This window comes from Hippichthys cyanospilos, chromosome 12 (genome assembly GCF_059441005.1).
Source record: "Hippichthys cyanospilos isolate Australia breed blue-spotted pipefish chromosome 12, RoL_Hcya_1.0, whole genome shotgun sequence".
NCBI lineage: Eukaryota > Metazoa > Chordata > Actinopteri > Syngnathiformes > Syngnathidae > Hippichthys > Hippichthys cyanospilos.
The window spans coordinates 9,397,501-9,411,801 of record NC_142380.1 but is presented as its reverse complement, the minus strand read 5'-3'; the positions used below and the strand labels follow the sequence as shown (position 1 = coordinate 9,411,801).

At 42.4% G+C, this 14,301-nt stretch overlaps 1 protein-coding gene across 1 annotated transcript in view; it reads right to left on the bottom strand.

Annotated features, from left to right (window-relative positions):
* Positions 1 to 432: 432 nt before the first annotated feature.
* LOC148414757 (uncharacterized) overlaps positions 433 to 14,301 on the bottom strand; it is a 19,709-nt gene continuing 5,840 nt past the window's right edge. Inside the window, exons 8-52 of the mRNA XM_088429542.1 lie at positions 14,253 to 14,279; positions 13,475 to 13,543; positions 13,284 to 13,346; positions 13,171 to 13,206; positions 13,067 to 13,108; positions 12,850 to 12,927; positions 12,466 to 12,519; positions 12,143 to 12,208; positions 11,642 to 11,686; positions 11,525 to 11,578; positions 11,375 to 11,422; positions 10,488 to 10,572; positions 10,329 to 10,403; positions 9,966 to 10,121; positions 8,849 to 8,938; positions 8,649 to 8,732; positions 7,745 to 7,815; positions 7,472 to 7,660; positions 7,201 to 7,363; positions 7,014 to 7,103; positions 6,834 to 6,941; positions 6,653 to 6,747; positions 6,406 to 6,556; positions 6,210 to 6,320; positions 5,961 to 6,125; positions 5,793 to 5,879; positions 5,400 to 5,540; positions 5,216 to 5,314; positions 5,047 to 5,139; positions 4,814 to 4,953; positions 4,600 to 4,726; positions 4,437 to 4,517; positions 4,249 to 4,347; positions 4,071 to 4,118; positions 3,688 to 3,870; positions 3,469 to 3,599; positions 3,293 to 3,365; positions 3,154 to 3,228; positions 2,964 to 3,089; positions 2,783 to 2,878; positions 2,473 to 2,682; positions 2,208 to 2,385; positions 1,131 to 1,245; positions 882 to 1,051; positions 433 to 808 (exon numbers count right to left, since the gene is read on the bottom strand). Of these exons, the coding sequence (XP_088285668.1) occupies positions 730 to 808; positions 882 to 1,051; positions 1,131 to 1,245; positions 2,208 to 2,385; positions 2,473 to 2,682; positions 2,783 to 2,878; positions 2,964 to 3,089; positions 3,154 to 3,228; positions 3,293 to 3,365; positions 3,469 to 3,599; positions 3,688 to 3,870; positions 4,071 to 4,118; positions 4,249 to 4,347; positions 4,437 to 4,517; positions 4,600 to 4,726; positions 4,814 to 4,953; positions 5,047 to 5,139; positions 5,216 to 5,314; positions 5,400 to 5,540; positions 5,793 to 5,879; positions 5,961 to 6,125; positions 6,210 to 6,320; positions 6,406 to 6,556; positions 6,653 to 6,747; positions 6,834 to 6,941; positions 7,014 to 7,103; positions 7,201 to 7,363; positions 7,472 to 7,660; positions 7,745 to 7,815; positions 8,649 to 8,732; positions 8,849 to 8,938; positions 9,966 to 10,121; positions 10,329 to 10,403; positions 10,488 to 10,572; positions 11,375 to 11,422; positions 11,525 to 11,578; positions 11,642 to 11,686; positions 12,143 to 12,208; positions 12,466 to 12,519; positions 12,850 to 12,927; positions 13,067 to 13,108; positions 13,171 to 13,206; positions 13,284 to 13,346; positions 13,475 to 13,543; positions 14,253 to 14,279 (4,566 nt within the window). The 3' untranslated portion in view covers positions 433 to 729. The remainder of the gene's footprint in view (positions 809 to 881; positions 1,052 to 1,130; positions 1,246 to 2,207; positions 2,386 to 2,472; positions 2,683 to 2,782; positions 2,879 to 2,963; positions 3,090 to 3,153; positions 3,229 to 3,292; positions 3,366 to 3,468; positions 3,600 to 3,687; positions 3,871 to 4,070; positions 4,119 to 4,248; positions 4,348 to 4,436; positions 4,518 to 4,599; positions 4,727 to 4,813; positions 4,954 to 5,046; positions 5,140 to 5,215; positions 5,315 to 5,399; positions 5,541 to 5,792; positions 5,880 to 5,960; positions 6,126 to 6,209; positions 6,321 to 6,405; positions 6,557 to 6,652; positions 6,748 to 6,833; positions 6,942 to 7,013; positions 7,104 to 7,200; positions 7,364 to 7,471; positions 7,661 to 7,744; positions 7,816 to 8,648; positions 8,733 to 8,848; positions 8,939 to 9,965; positions 10,122 to 10,328; positions 10,404 to 10,487; positions 10,573 to 11,374; positions 11,423 to 11,524; positions 11,579 to 11,641; positions 11,687 to 12,142; positions 12,209 to 12,465; positions 12,520 to 12,849; positions 12,928 to 13,066; positions 13,109 to 13,170; positions 13,207 to 13,283; positions 13,347 to 13,474; positions 13,544 to 14,252; positions 14,280 to 14,301) is intronic.

Sequence of the window (14,301 nt, the reverse complement as noted above, 5' to 3'; positions counted from 1 at the left end):
TGAACTCCTGGGCAGGATTGGATTACAATTTCTGCCCTCATTGGTCAATCGTCACGCCCAGAGCCAATCACCTGTTTTGTAGGAGTGCCCGTGAGCTGATTGATTGATTTTTTATATATATATATATATATATATATATATATATATATACTCACACGGCACACTACTGCACAATGCCTGTAAGATATATGGACTCGCTAAACATTTCATTAATTTTAATCTGCATTAGCATTAACATCCACACTTGCCTGGCTGCCATTAAAATGATATTCCACTCGGTAAATGCTGAGGTGTTTTTTATTTTAAGGACCATAAAGTAAGACTTGTAACAGGAAAGTACGACATCATCATGTAGCAGGCTGTACAATGATTGTATTGTTTCGTAGTCTCTTCTAAGGAGAGTTGTCGGACTTTGGCTGCAGCCCCCTCAAATGAAGGTAAAAATACATTAACATTCAAATTACGTTTATCAACATTTTTGCTGCAGAAAATAGAAACATCAGACCCATAATATACCGTACCACTTTTCCCCCACTGTTTTTGATCGGTAAAAATTCAAATTCTCGCACACCACAGAAAGTAAACATCGTAAACCAAAAAACTGTGAACTTGGAGCACTGGTAAGTCAAGGTGTTGTGGCAGGGTCCTTTCAGATCTCAAACTAATGCTTGATCAATGTGTGGAGGGAACTCGACGTATCTCTGTACATCCATCAGATTTCTCAAGTGACTAGCGTTTGCGGCAGACTCGACAACGACCAATGATGCTTTCTCGAGAACGCCCCTTCACCGTCCTGGGAACGGGTTTACTGTAGAGCAAGAAGCATAAACATACATGAGGGATCAGATGTCAAAGTGAATTTGATCACTTTTCCAGTTTACCTGAACATGTCCGGGTTGAGGGATGCCAGCCAGTAGCTGTACGAATCAGGGTAGTAGTTACACGTCCCCCTGCCGTGACACTCTATGAACGGTACTTGTCGGAAATGCTCAAGACACGAGCCGGGAGAAACCAGCGGCTGTGAAGAACCTTCTGCACCGGCACCTGTTTGCTGTTGAGACAAGACCAAAAGGAGGCATTGAACACGGAAAATATATGACGTGAAACACTCTTTGGCAATAAATTGTTACCATGACAAATGAATATCCACTCCAGAGGGACTCCCACTCCCTGGGACATTCTGGTATCCGAGTTGTCTGACTGTGGACTGCGATGATATTCGAGGTAGTTTCACACACCGAGCACCTGAGACCAAAGCATTGTATTGGATATCCATGCATTTTCAGTTGTGATTATCCTGTTTAGGGTCTGAACAGGAGCTAGATCCTTCCCCTGATAACTACAGACTAGTAAAAACATTATAATATAGGATATTCAATACTGATTCAATACTGATCATAACTGATATTCAATACTGAATACCCACCGTGTTCTAAAAGTTCTGTGGGAAACATGTGCTTGGTTCTTTTATACTTAATGGTTTGTTATGCTAATAATTACAATTAAAAGATGCACAAGTTTCATTGAACTATTTATTGTATGCCAGAATAATCAAGTACACAGCTGTGGAGCCTTATTCTGCAAGGTTATAGAAGAAAGTCTAAATCCTTGAAACTAGTCTCGATTTTTATCCTCCTCTGGCTCACCAACCACAGAAGAGGTTGACTCTGCTTTGCCTACGTGTGACCCAATGGACCCAATGAAATTAAGGGTGTCATAGAGAATGTGAGCCAAGGGAAATGTCACAGCAAAAGAGCCAAAGAGACTTAAGCTAAGTTTCTAAGAAGTCAACATAAATCACCACTGATTCAACATTGAAGAACCTCTTTACTGATACTGACAAATTTGTGGAGGCGATCAGAGTTATAAATAAGAGAAACTGCAAGCAACAAACACAATCTGAGTCAGACCAATCTTTTACCTGTTAACTTTTAAAAACACCCTGAGCAAACACAACGTATGTAGATTATATGTTTAAATGAGACAACTTGAACATCTCAAGGAAAGAAGACAAAAGGAAGACCAAAGGCCATCTGGCAGAGAATAGTAGAAAGAGAACTGAAGACTTAGAACAAATTTTGTTGAGTCATCTAGAGACACTGCCCAGGGAGACAGGTAGAAACCATCGCCCTTTATTTATTTTTCTTAGCAGACAAGCTGCAGATGTAACTAAATCCATGAGGGCTATCAAAAAGCTCCAGTGCTACCTGCTGATGTGAGCAGAGAGTTGGTCCCCTGTCAAGGCAACCATTGATGGAAGCATTGGCGCATCGGTGGACAGCCAGTAGGAGTAGTCGTTCCGAGAAGCGTAGCGACAGTTTGTCTCCGTATCGCAGAAGAGGAAGGGCATGGGAGAGAATCGAGGTAGACAGCTTCCCGAGGTGCCTGAGCGATACAGTTGTTGGGAATGTTCAAATAAAAGATCAATTGTGATATTGATGAAGGCCTCTAGTGTTTGGAGTGTTCTCTTACCAAGGTCCTGACCATGAGCTCGCTCGTTTCCATTGATGAATAGGAAAGAGTAGCCGTAGTAGATAAGGGTGGTGCCTTCAGGGCACTTGGGCAAATGAGTACTTTGACTGTGTCGTGCTATCAAGAAACTGGTCACATGGCCAAATCTGCTTTCTCCTGGTAAGCCCTTTTGGCCCTTGTTTCCTGGATCTCCATGCCTGCCTGGTGGACCTAAAGTGAAATATGATTTTTTTTTTTTTTTTTTTACTTGAACTGTCTCTTTTGATGTATGTGACAGCATATTGGTATTGTATAGCAGCACTCCACACACCTGGCAACCCCGATGCTCCTTTATCTCCCTTGTGACCAGTAAATCCTGGTGTTCCCGGTGGGCTGAATCCTTGGACACCTTTGGGACCTGGGGGACCTTTAAAATCATAAGATATAAAGTCAAAATAGGGTATCGTATGTAGCAGGCATCCTGGAGTTTACAGAGAGTTTAAACTTTAGACCTGATCGGCCCGCTGGTCCTGGTGGTCCAGTGTTCCCAGGGGGACCGGAGTTTCCAGGAAAACCAGGTAAGCCTGGTGGTCCTGGTTCATATATTACCCTGCCATATCCTGCTTTACCTTTGACGCCTGAAAAAGGAAGAAAATTGTTAACCAAAGCCTGAAAAAATCACATTCCAAATGCCGTACTCACCAGGTGGTCCCGGAAAACCCTTTGGACCAGGTGGACCAGGTGGGCCTGGTATATTCCCGGGGTCTCCCTTGTCACCTGATCAAAAGTCACTTAGGAACAGTTGGCACTATTTGGAATGATGCAAAGTGAAATATCTTACCGGGGTACCCATTGCTTCCAGGAAGGCCAGGGTCACCTCTTGGCCCTCGATCTCCAGGTGGGCCACTTGGACCCTGGCAAAGTAAAACAATCAAGACGAGCATCAAAACTGGATTCAAAGCATCTTAAGTCTCAAATTTGGATTTAAGTGTGAGAAAAATAGAGGAGTCAACATACAGGTGGTCCAGGAATTCCTGAATCTCCTGTTGGCCCAGGGTAACCTGCCCTCCCTGGAGGGCCCGGGTCCCCTTTTTCCCCTTTCAGTCCAGGTCCAGGAGGGCCTGGAGGTCCAGGTGGACCAGGGTAACCTTTGACCAACAAAAGCAGGGTTTTATGATTACTGTCTTTCTGACAATAGATGTGAGATAGCTGTGAGCCAAGAAATTTTGTCCTCACCTGGCCTACCCGGGCCGCCATCAAGTCCTCGGTCTCCTTTGTCCCCGGGAAAACACGTCCCATCTCGTCCTGGTGGTCCTCTGAGACCAAAGGCTCCACCTGGTCCTGGACGTCCTCTATCTCCTCTTAATCCGGGAAGACCAAAACTCGCCGAGCCCGGTAAACCAGGATTTCCAGAAGGACCTGGAAAACAGGAATAAGAATTTGGGAATTTTGTCATCATGTACATACTGTATAGAAGCCAGTTACTGAATCAATTCACACTTTCCCCATTTCCGAAGTGACTCATTCAGAACATCTTGTTCAAATCTTTGGAACATTTTTTGAAAGAGTCAAGTGGGAGGAAAAAAATGAATCTGAGATCTGGGAAGTCTTGGACTCACCTGGCGGGCCCGGGTCACCACGGTGACCAGGTGGTCCATCTATCACAGCTGTTGATGAGCAGGAATAGGTACATTTGAATGAGATGAAAGTACAAGTTGACAAATAGGTATTTTAATGCTTGTCAAAATTACAACTCTGCCTCAGGAGTAAACATTGACACGATTTCCTTTCTCTCACTTGTTTCTCCTTTCTCTCCAGGTGGTCCGGGGAAGCCATCTCGTCCCTGGCTGCCTTTGGGTCCTTGAGGACCAAAACCACCTGGTGGGCCTTGTGGACCTAATGACCATAAAAAGGAGAGGATAATAGTACTACTATGGCTCATTCAGTGGCATTATTCAGTATTCAATCATTTCAATGGACATTGCCTGGTGGTCCGTCTGGTCCTCGTCGTCCCTTGTCCCCTTGAGGTCCATCTTCACCTTTTGATCCTTGAAATCCAGGTGCACCTGAAAATGCAAGATTGGGCTAAATTAGGATAGTCCAAATACTAGCAAGGAAAGGTGGTCATAAATTGTCAATTGTTGACACCATTTTGTCCAGTGGGCCCTCGTTCTCCTTTGCCCCCATTAAATCCGGGTAAACCCTGTCCTCCGGCAATACCAGGCTCTCCTTTTTTACCCTTCATTGTTTGTGTGCTGCTTAATCCTGGCTCCCCCTAAAGACAATGAACATCCATTATTTCTTCTTGACATGGGCATTTCATCCAGGGCAAATTGTTGAGATTCTTACAGTATTTAGTCACCTTTTGTCCCATGGGCCCAGGTGGACCATAGCCATCATAGTTTGGGTCTCCTTTTTCTCCTTTGTAACCTCCTGGACCAGGTGGCCCATTCGTGCCAGGCCCTCCAGGGTTTCCCTGTTCTCCCTTTGGTCCATTTGGTCCTGTTTGAGCATTATATTAACAAAGACATAGAACAATTAGTTTACATATGAATGTAGTTATTAAACGAGCGTTCATACATCGAGTATACTTACCGGGATTGCCTTGGAATCCTGCATCACCTCGAATCCCAACAGGTCCAGGGCTTCCTTTGAAGTATGCTGGAATACCTGGGTCACCCGGGAGACCTGGACAGAACACAACCTTTTTCAAAATGAGTTTTGTAGTAGTAGTATTAGTATCAATGTAGGGAAAAATATGCACCTGTTGGCCCAGGGCTCCCCGGTGCTCCCATATTTCCCCTTCGTCCTTTTGGTCCATAGCTTCCAGCATCTCCCCAGGGACCAACTGGTCCAGGGTCACCTGATATCAAAGAATTACATAATATGCGTACAAACATTAATTGCAACACAATTGCACACTGTACATTCATGGTAAATGAATTTACCTGGTGGTCCAGGATCCCCTGGGGGGCCAATTTCTTCTATAGGTGTTGGAGATGGAGGTCCTGGAGGACCCCTGGATCCTGGTTCGCCAGGCAGTCCCGGAGAACCCCAGGAACCTTTGTTTCCAGCACGACCAGGGTCACCTGTACACAATGCATAAAACAAAAAATGTGTATGAGGTTGTAGAAGAAATATGTCAACTTTAAAAGTACCGATGGTGTAAAACACGACATCCTGGTAGGCAGAGAGCTTGTTCCAGCTGACTGTGAGCGAGAGGCTGGATAAAGCCTCAGCCATAAAACATTTCATACTCAACTACACTACACTATCAGTGACCTAAATTAATTCAACCCCTCAAGATGCCAGGTCATGTTAAGTGACGTTTATTTGTATACCAATTTGGCCTGGTGCTCCTATAATTCCAGGTGGTCCAGGTGGGCCGTATCCTGGTAACCCATCTGGTCCAGGGTCTCCTCTCAAACCTGAGAAAACCCAAGTGGATTGAAAATGATCCAAATGTAGCTCACGTGGCAGTTATTAATGTGGTGTAAATTATCATGTACCTGATCGGCCAGGTAACCCATTCTGCCCCTTAATTCCTTTTAGTCCAGGCACCCCTGGGGGACCAGGTACTGTTGGCCCGGGATATCCAGGTTCACCTGGAGGACCAGGTTCACCAAACCCTGGAAATCCTCTGTTACCCTTTTCACCTGGCACCCCATTGGGTCCTAGAACAGGAGAGGTGATTGACTACAATAGTGATCGTATGAAGACACAAATATCATAAAGGTACAATTGAAAAAGACACTTACCTGGAAGTCCTGGATCACCGTCTCGTCCTGGTGGTCCCGCTGGCCCAGGAAGAGGCTCACATGGCCCTTTAAAACCCGGAGGTCCCGGTGGTCCAATTTCCCCTTTTCTTCCTGGATGTAACGTGGAAGAGTCAGACAATTACCATGGAGTATTTATGGATTTCTGCTTCATTTATATGTGGAAGTCTATGAGAACCGTTTTCTCCTGGTGACCCTGGATTTCCTGGTAATCCCGGGGTCCCCGGTGAGCCAATGATTCCAGGATCCCCTCCAGGGCCTTGAACTCCTTCAATTCCAGGAAGGCCAGGGCGGCCTTTGGGTCCCTGCTGTCCATAACCACCATCACCCTAAACATGACATTAGAAAAAACATTTTGCCTTAATTTGCCATGCATTAACTCAATCAACAATATTTTCAGATTTATGATTGCTTTTGCTTTTAACCTTAATTCCTGGAACACCAGGAGGGCCTTGTCGACCGGGCAGACCAGGAAGACCAATACTTGAGGGACCAGGGATACCTGGCACCCCCTTGGCACCTGTATAACACACCTGGGGGTCAGTAATTTTCTAACATCAACTAATGACTAAAATTATTGGGCCAATTTGGGTTTGTATGGACAACCTTTCTCGCCTGGAAACCCTGGCGATCCGGGATATATTTCGTCACCCTTTTCCCCTTTCTGTCCTTGGTGACCTGGTCCGCCTATGAAACCCGGAAGACCTGGAACACCTGGAAATATGTTTGTCTTCGTCAGAGGCAATGACATTTACATTAGGTACTGGACACAAACTTGTAGATTACCTTGCCTTCCAGGAAATCCCCGTTGACCTTTAAATCCAGGTGGTCCAGATAGACCTTTTGCGTAACTGTAGCCTGGTTCTCCTTTCTGACCTATCACGGTAAAAAAAAAAAAAAAAAAAGATCTGATGAAGATGTGTGTCTGCATCCTTTTTCCAGATCTTTGCAAGTATATCAAATGTATGTGCACCTGGACTCCCAGGTTGCCCAGGGAACCCAGGTACCCCCAAATTCCCTTTGGTTCCTTGAGGTCCACCAGGTCCATATCCCGCTGTCCCAGGGTATCCTTTTGGTCCTGGTCTTCCGGCAAACCCCGGTAGACCTGGAAAACCTTTTTCTCCATCTATACTACGCTAGAAGGTTCATTTAAAAAAAAAGATTGTTATGAAGGTGATTGACAATTCTAAGGATGGGATTAGTTTAGAAAAACTGGCAAGGTTTGCAAGTCAAGACGTTCTCACCGAATCCCCCGGAGGGCCTTGGGCGCCTTTGGGACCTTGCAATCCTGGAGACCCAGGATGGCCATCCTGTCCAGGCCTGCCATGATAGCCAGGCTCTCCTTTCTCCCCTTTTATACCTGGTCTGACATCGGAATATGGCTCTCCTTTTGGTCCTGGGAAGCCTGGAACACCTGGTAAACCAGTTGGACCCTTGGCAGACAAATAGCACAGATAGCACAACATTTAAATCGAATGCAATACCCCTCCAAAAAATGTACATACAACATTTCTTACCGGTCTTCCAGGTAAGCCTGGACTTCCTGGAAAACCTGGGTCACCTTTAACTCCAGGTCCTCCATTAAACCCTGAGCAATATAGACATAAAGAATGGTTCAGAATCTATAGGACACTGGGTCTGAAGCTTTTATCAAAGATGTGATGTATGTAATGTTTTTTCCCCCTGCCAAGTACTCCCCAAGTACAAACGTTTTTGGATTGAAAAAAAAAATAAATCTCGTCCAGTGCCAGCTATCTTCAGGCCCTTTTTTACTCTAATATTTGAAATTAAAAAAAATAAATAAATACCAGTGAATAAATATACTGTAAACAAGTAACTGATTTGAATGTCCTGACTAAAAGATGTATAATTATGTCTTTGGGATTGAATGTGTTAGAGTTATGGGCATACGTATTTTATTCAGCACCTCCAAAAAATAGACTGTGTAACGTACTTTGTTTTATTTCTGTCCCCCAAAAATGCATCACTAATGATAATGTGCATCTGTGTAAAACTTAACAAAATAAAGACACACACAGTTTTGCAAAGTAGTCACTAATAACACAATTTCACAACAAGTTGCTTCATTATCCAATTAATTTGCTTTCAATTTGAAAAACAAACAAACAAACAATAATACCTGATCATATCATGGCATTAAAAAACCCTTGAAGTGCTTTCACAGACTCCAAAGATTAGTCTATCTCCATTGGAGAACCACTGGTATAAGATATTATTGTATACTCATTTTTCTTTTGGTGTAATAAGGGACTCATTACTGAACTGATTGTTAGGATTTTGATCGTTTAACAGATTTACTGGAGGCGAAAAAACACAAAGCACAAATTGACATGTTTTTTTTCTGAAAATCATGAATGAATTTTTGATATTTTCACATGAGCTATAATTAGATATGTTTACCTGGTAATCCTGTGTCACCTGGTCGACCCGGTAGGCCTGGGATCCCTTTCATTGTACAATCAGTGCAGGGCTCACCCTTGGCCCCTGTGAAAAGCAGCCATAGGAATATAGTATATTATTATTATTATTATTATTATTAGCAGAGCAATTAAACATGACTTTTTTAGGTCAAAAAGACATTCAACAATGTTTCTCCCCACCTTTCATTCCATGTACCCCATCATATCCCATTGGGCCCGGCATCCCCTTCATACCCTTCACTCCTGGCAGACCTTTGAGTACCGGCTTATCTACAAGCAACAACAATCAATAATAACGTTGATCAATCACAGTTCTCCTAAGTTATTTGTACATCAGCATATCCTCCTGAGAGATGCATTTGTGTCCACTTGAGAGGACATTTGTTTTTGGTCTATACAGTATTTTTTGAATCAATGGAGCTACCCTACAAAGTGCTGGTGTCCTCAGTGGTGGACATCCTGACCTTTCCAATCATGCCTCACATGTTAAGGTGGAATGCAATCCATTTTGCTGTCTAGCTGAGACAAAATGGAAACAACAGTGGACACAAATTAATAGGCTGTGTCATAGGAGGATATAAATTATAGTCTGTGCTATACTGTATGTGATGGAAAATACACTGCAGATAGCAGATGGTGCTATAGAAGGAGAAAATTGCTTAACAGAAGTGTCATAAATACGATTCAACAAAAATTATATTTTGTCTATTTTTACTCTCCTTTTAGTCAAACTGAGCCTTTTGAAAGTGAAAGTAATTGTCTAAAGAGTAGGATGAACCTCCTGTAGTCAATTTAAGTGAAACAAATATTGATTCTACTCGTTTCAAATATGTTTTGTAAACTTTTTTGACGTGAAGCGTTTTATCTCAGCCATGAGAACAGTTACTCTGCCTGGTAACAAGTTAATTTATGCTAAAGTAAATGTCATATACTCTATACTTTCTTTTAAAGAAAGTCATGAGTAATGGCGAGTCGGTGATGCAGCGGGTAGCATGTACGCCAAACATTTCAGAGACCCGAGTTCAAATCCACTTCTTCCTGTGTGGACTTTGCATGTTCTCCCCGAGACCGCGTTGGTTCTCTCTGGGCACTCCAGTTTCCTCTCACACTCCAAAAAAACGCATGGCAGGTGTATGGACACACTAAATTGTAGGGATTGGCACAATGGTAATGAATTACTTCTATAATGAATTACTTCTATAAAGGAATGTTACCAACACCGACCAAAACAACAAAATTTGCCGTTGTTCTTGTATAACAGCAGAATTCTAACCCAATTCTTGTTTTTATCACATACCGACTTGGGATTCAGGGAGTCCGGGTAGGCCTGGATCCCCTTGAAACCCCTGGTCACCAGGATCCCCGTCTGGACCAGGAGGTCCTGGATAGTTATCACCCGGGTCGCCAATATCTCCTTTGGGACCCCGTGGGCCTGGTTCACCAGATGAACCCCCTGTCCAAAAATTAGCGTTTAGCGACGCAAGCGGCTACACAATATGGGCAAAAGTGTTGGAACACAGCCTTCAGATAAACAATTAACCCATTCACTACCAGTCTAGGATCGTTGACATCTTTATCCGTTAATAGCAGTGAATGGGTGAGTGCAAAATGATGTATATGAAATTTTCTTTGACTCTATTATAGCCAGGTGTCCCAATACTTTTGCGTGTGCATTGTAACTCGGTTGACTGGTAAACACCTGGTGGCCCTTCGGGTCCAGGTAATCCCACTAGGCCTGCAAAAACAAACAGAAATTTTACTTTTGTCACTATTCTAAACAAGTTAGACTTTTGCATTAGCAAAGAATATGATCATTCACCCATGCGTCCAGCAGGTCCAGGCCGGCCTGGATCACCCGGATCGCCCATGGATCCTTTGAGCACCACACCACCCGGTTCCACGATCTGCAATTGAACAATCATTTTAAAACACAGCGCATCGCTCTCATTAGTTCTTGATGAACCTTAAAGGGGACATATTATGGCAAATGAACTTTTTAATGACTTGTAAACTAACAATTTATTCTTGGATTCATCAAGTTTGAAATTACACAACCAAGTAAATATTTTATCTTTCCTGCTGAGCGAGCTGTATGAGTGGGGCTCACATAACCGTCCTGGTAATAGGGTTGAAGACCCAAAGCCACTTTCAAGCAGAATGCATCTACACATTCTGAAACACTCTAATATGTAAACAGCGACATCATCCATATGTGTGACACCATTGCCATTATGTTAAAGCCAGAAGGTAAGCAGAGCTGCAATGAAATTACAGGCTGTTTTTCTTCTGTAGAACTGGATTCTTAGGCAAGGTGGGGGACATTATTTATCGCTCCAAATGAGCCCAATAAAACAAATAAACTTTATCAATCTTTGGACCTATTTAGATATTTTCTTGTTTTTAAATGTTGTCACGTGAGGGTAAGGAAAGGTAAGAAAAATACTAGCTACTGTACTAAATGTAATTAGTGCAATGAGAGTATTTTTAACAGTGGCATTTAAAAAAAATCAGTTTTAAATAACATAACCTTTATTTTTTTTAAATTTGTGTTTGTAGCAAACTGATTCCAGTTGAAATTAAGTGCTTTTTCCCAAATTCACAGAATGCCCCAGCAGAAGGATGAAAAAGCCACATGTGGCTCTTGAGCCGTGGACTGCAGACCCCCTGTCCTAACGCAATGTCAAAATATTAAAACGGATCAATTACTCTGATTTCCCCAGGTCGACCAGGCGGACCTCGTTCCCCCTTTGCACCCTAAAAAACACAGAACCACAGAGTCCTCGATTTTAATGAAATATGGCATGCCATTAAAGGAAGTACAATTATACAAGACTTGGACAATAAGTGACTACTGACCGTTGCTCCGGTTGTTCCTGGATGTCCTGTAGGACCTCTAGGACCAGGCCTTCCCTAAACACAAGCATTTGTTCTCATCAAGTCCACAAGACCACGATGTACAAATAGCATCCATACCGTAAATCCAGTTTGTCCCGGTTCGCCATCCTTCCCCGCCTTTCCCTGCAAGGACAATTAGGTCCAGTGAGGACATTGGGACCATGCATTCAATCAGTGGCTTGTGTTTGCTAGAGAGGGAGAACGGTCCACAACGGCGCCGCCGGCGCGCATTCATTTATTTTCCCATTAAAGTTCTTTTTGGGCCGGACACATTACATGCCAGTCATCATAAACGCAGGAACCTCTGTTGCATTATTCACGAAGGCTGCCTTGAAGGAAGTGCATGGACAAAACAATAGCACAGTGGACACTTTTACAAAGGTGACGCCCTTCAAAAAGATGTTTAATAAGAATATTGCTATCTGATGGTCGTTAAATGACACGTGACACAGTCTATTACAGAATTTACACAGGCCATTTGCTTTAGTACTGCAAATTACTGCCCTCTGCTGTCCAGTCGTGGACCCTTCCTAATATGAATACTAAAGAATATATATACTGTACAGTAAAATGACTTACTTCTGGACCTACTGGACCTTTGTCTCCCTTTTCTCCTTTTGAAGCAAAGCCACCGCCAGGGTCTCCCTGAAGGGAATATTTTGCATGGACATATATTGCCTGATTATATTCAGGAAGACAGCAAAGTCCAAAAAAAAATGACTTAATGAAGCGAAAATACACACAAAAAAAAAAACATTTATTATTTGATATCAGTAAAATTAGGCTGTTACTACAACATAATATTGAGGTTTTTTTTTTTTAATGATATAGTCAAAATATAACTGATGGAGATTTTGCTGATGAGCACTTTGTGTGTAGGTCAGATGTCTGGGGGAACTCACCTGAGAACCTTTGCAGCCTTTTTCTCCGATATCGCCTTGGTCTCCTTTTGCACCCTGAAACCCAATTCATGTGAAATAATTTTTCGCATGCGCCCGTGGGAGCATTAGGGGCATTACGGTAAATGCAGCATTACACACTCCTCCGGCTATCTGTAGCAAGTGCCACCCCCCATGTAATTGAATTTAATGATAACCAGACCTACGATTATGGTTAAAACATCCTGTTGTCATTGAGAACACATTTATTTGCAAGTTTTTTTAAATTTCTAATAATTTATTCATTTTGAATGAAAAACGGTCTAAATCTTGCATATTGTTCCTTCAAAGACGTTTTTTTCTTTTTTGCAGTTCTAAGCAGGGAATATGTGCAGAATGCTTTCTCACCTTTAACACAAGGCTCTCTGAAAAATAGTCCCGAATACGACCCGGTGATCCCGGTGGACCTGGAGGGCCTTGTCTCCCCTAAATTAATGACAAATACTACTTATTTATGGCAAATCCCACCAATGAGATTATAGGAAAAAAACAAAAAACATTATGTAAAAACATACAGTCTCAAACATTAATAGAAAATGGCTAGTATCTTTTGAATAATAAATACCTTTGGCCCCGGTGGTCCTGGGATGCCTATGCCTCCTAGACCCTAAAAGATTAAAACAAAACTTCAATATTTTATCATACATAGAAATAGCACAAAAATATTACCTTTGATCCCAGCATCCCTGCAGGTCCTGGAAGCCCCTGTTCATTTAAGAACATATCAATTTAAATTTAAAGTACATCATGTATTAATCCTGTACAGGGCAATCATTACTCACATCAGGGCCACGCAGTCCTGGGTTTCCACGTGGACCAGGTTTTCCATGAAAACCTGGCTCTCCCTAAGAAATGCATCCAGCCATGATTATACATTGAATAACAAAAACGTACATTGCTCAAAATGTTATGGTGTTTGTCAACATGCTGTTCATTTGGAATTTTTAATTGTTTTGCAAGGAAAAATAGTTACCGGTTCGCCTGTTCTTCCTGGAGGTCCTGGCGGCCCTTGATTTGAACCGACCGATACGGCGGACTCACCCTGCAGAAAAACTTAAAGTTATTGATGAACAACCCCCCCCCCCCCCCCCAAAAAAAAACAAAAAAAAAAAACATAATAATGAATATGAGTAAGAATAAGAATAAGAATTATGAATAACCAAAAAAAACAAAACATAACAAAGACATAGGCAGTTCTGGTATCTATCTATCTATCTATCTATCTATCTATCTATCTATCTATCTATCTATCTATCTATCTATCTATCTATCTATCTATCTGTCTGTCTGTCTGTCTGTCTGTCTGTCTATCTATCTACAGTATGTGACTGTCTGTCTGTATGATAGATACATATGTAATAATCTGTGTGGTGGCAACAGCTGTCTTGAAGTACTAATTTGATAGTTTTGATATTTAATGTCTTCCTTCAGGTGTGATTGAAGGGGTAATGGAGCCACAGTAAGAGTCATGAATTTCAAAGTTAATATTGAAGCAAGCTATTGGGCCCACTTGATGGTGTTCCAAAATGAGCTCTGGGAGCTCAGGGAGGCTCACCTGTTAGTGCCGCGTCATGTTATTATAATTTCCATCTTTTTTTTTTTTTTTTTTTTAATGTACGTGGGGCAGGATCCTGCCAACAAACTTCCAAAACGGCAGTCCTGGGCACTTTTACACTTTTCCTAAATCAACACTTGTAAAAAAAAAAGTGCTTAGCAACTGACCTCAGCTGGCGCAGCATGTATTTTATTACCTTTAGTCCAGGAGGACCCGGTGGACCCTGTGAATAAAAAATTGGGAGT